This window comes from Austrofundulus limnaeus, unplaced genomic scaffold (genome assembly GCF_001266775.1).
Source record: "Austrofundulus limnaeus strain Quisiro unplaced genomic scaffold, Austrofundulus_limnaeus-1.0 Scaffold58, whole genome shotgun sequence".
NCBI classification, from domain to species: domain Eukaryota; kingdom Metazoa; phylum Chordata; class Actinopteri; order Cyprinodontiformes; family Rivulidae; genus Austrofundulus; species Austrofundulus limnaeus.
The window spans coordinates 335,665-337,289 of record NW_013952460.1 but is presented as its reverse complement, the minus strand read 5'-3'; the positions used below and the strand labels follow the sequence as shown (position 1 = coordinate 337,289).

Genomic DNA, 1,625 nt, shown 5'->3' with positions numbered 1-1,625 from the left:
GTCTACCTCATTTCCCCTGTGATCTCTCTCCAGAGCAGTTAGTTTGAGCTTCAGGCTGGACACCTCCGTCATCAACTCCAGTTTCTGGGTCTCCAGTGCCGTCCGGTTTAACAGCTCCTGAGGATCAGTACAGTCTGATAGTAAAATAACCCTGACGAGTAGAGAATTTTCTAAAACCTTTTGAACCTCAATCAAAAATTTCAAAAGTTGCCTCATTACCTGTTGAAGTAGCTCCTCTGCAGCGTTCAGCTTCTCCCGATGAAGCTCCAGGCTTTTGTCTAAATCTCGAATCTTTTCACCTTGCACCTCCACCTGGTCTGTTAAAACGCTTACCTGCACAACGACAACATGACTTTTATGAGCACGTTTCAAAAGGATTCAAATGTGAGCATCTTGACTTCTTTGAACAAATGCTCCAGTGCACTATAACCTGCAGCTTTGAAGGAAAGAACTRGATTTTAATACGTTTAAAACAAAGATGCCGTTATAACCAGCAGCTTTTTTATTAACAAGGAATCAAAATATGTCTAGCTTTGTAACCACATTGAGATCTAAGATATAGGACACTTTTTATTAAATTAAAATTTGTTGTTTTAGACAAAAAACAATGTCTTAATTTGTTCATCTCAATCCAGAAAACTGAAAAAGAACTTTGTTTCCAGTGAACAACAGGAGGACTTCATACTTAATTGCACAGTGGAGAACAATGGTTTTGTTTTGCTGAGACAGTTTTATTCACAAACCTGAAGGATGAGACACTCTTTGTCACTCTCCAGTCGTGAAAGACGTTCTTGGTAGACCACCTCTGAGCTGTGAATGTTTGTCTGACAGAAAAACAATGTGATCATTTGTTTCAGGAAAAAAAAAAGCTTTAAACTGTCATTTCTTTTTACATAATGATAAACGAAGAAGGTCTTTATCTGTTGGGTTGAAATATACAACAAGTTTGTAATTAAACGAAAAGGATCATTTTGTAATCATGTTCTTGTACAACCACTACAATGAGCTAAAACGGAGCAATCAAGCAGCACAGACTCAGTTCTAATTCTAGGTGGAGGGTTCAAATCTATTACTTTAAAATTGCTTTCAGAATTTCAGACTTATTTTGCATAGTTTCATTTTCACAGGTTCAAAAAAACTGACAAGACAATTASAAAGTTATGAATATTCTAACTGTCCAGGCACACATCCTCAAGTTAAACCAAAGAGCAGCAAAGGAGATTTTTTTTTGTTGTTTTGTTTTGCTTTGCCTTCACGATGGCCAACTGTGTTTTTTTCTCTATAATGTAAAGGTTAGTAGTGATCTCCCACTAAAGTGATTTAAATGCAAACCTTTCTGTCAAATAATCACAATAAAGGGCAATAGGAAAATCATGAGCCTCACAGAGTCTGAATGAGTTTAAAGGATGGAAACTATCTGCAGAAAGTCCAACATTCATAAAGCTCTTCATGACTTTTACAGTAAACAAAGCCATGGTACGGGCAAGAAAATATGATGAAAAGCAGAACGGAGGATAATTAAAACAAGCTACGTATTCAAGGAACAGAGCTTATCGTTCAGAGTCCAGCTGCAAAGAAATACACATCTGCATCTATGAATACAAATATCTTCAGTAGTGTATGTG

General features: G+C 36.8%; 1 protein-coding gene across 2 annotated transcripts in view; it reads right to left on the bottom strand.

The window, feature by feature from the left end:
• Positions 1 to 1,625, bottom strand: part of ppfibp1a (PPFIA binding protein 1a) — a 27,260-nt gene that overhangs the window by 10,663 nt on the left and 14,972 nt on the right. For both annotated transcript variants that reach the window (XM_014009431.1, XM_014009432.1), the window contains exons 4-6: positions 744 to 824; positions 220 to 333; positions 7 to 117 (exon numbers count right to left, since the gene is read on the bottom strand). In XM_014009431.1, coding sequence (XP_013864885.1) covers positions 7 to 117; positions 220 to 333; positions 744 to 824 — 306 coding nt within the window. The remainder of the gene's footprint in view (positions 1 to 6; positions 118 to 219; positions 334 to 743; positions 825 to 1,625) is intronic.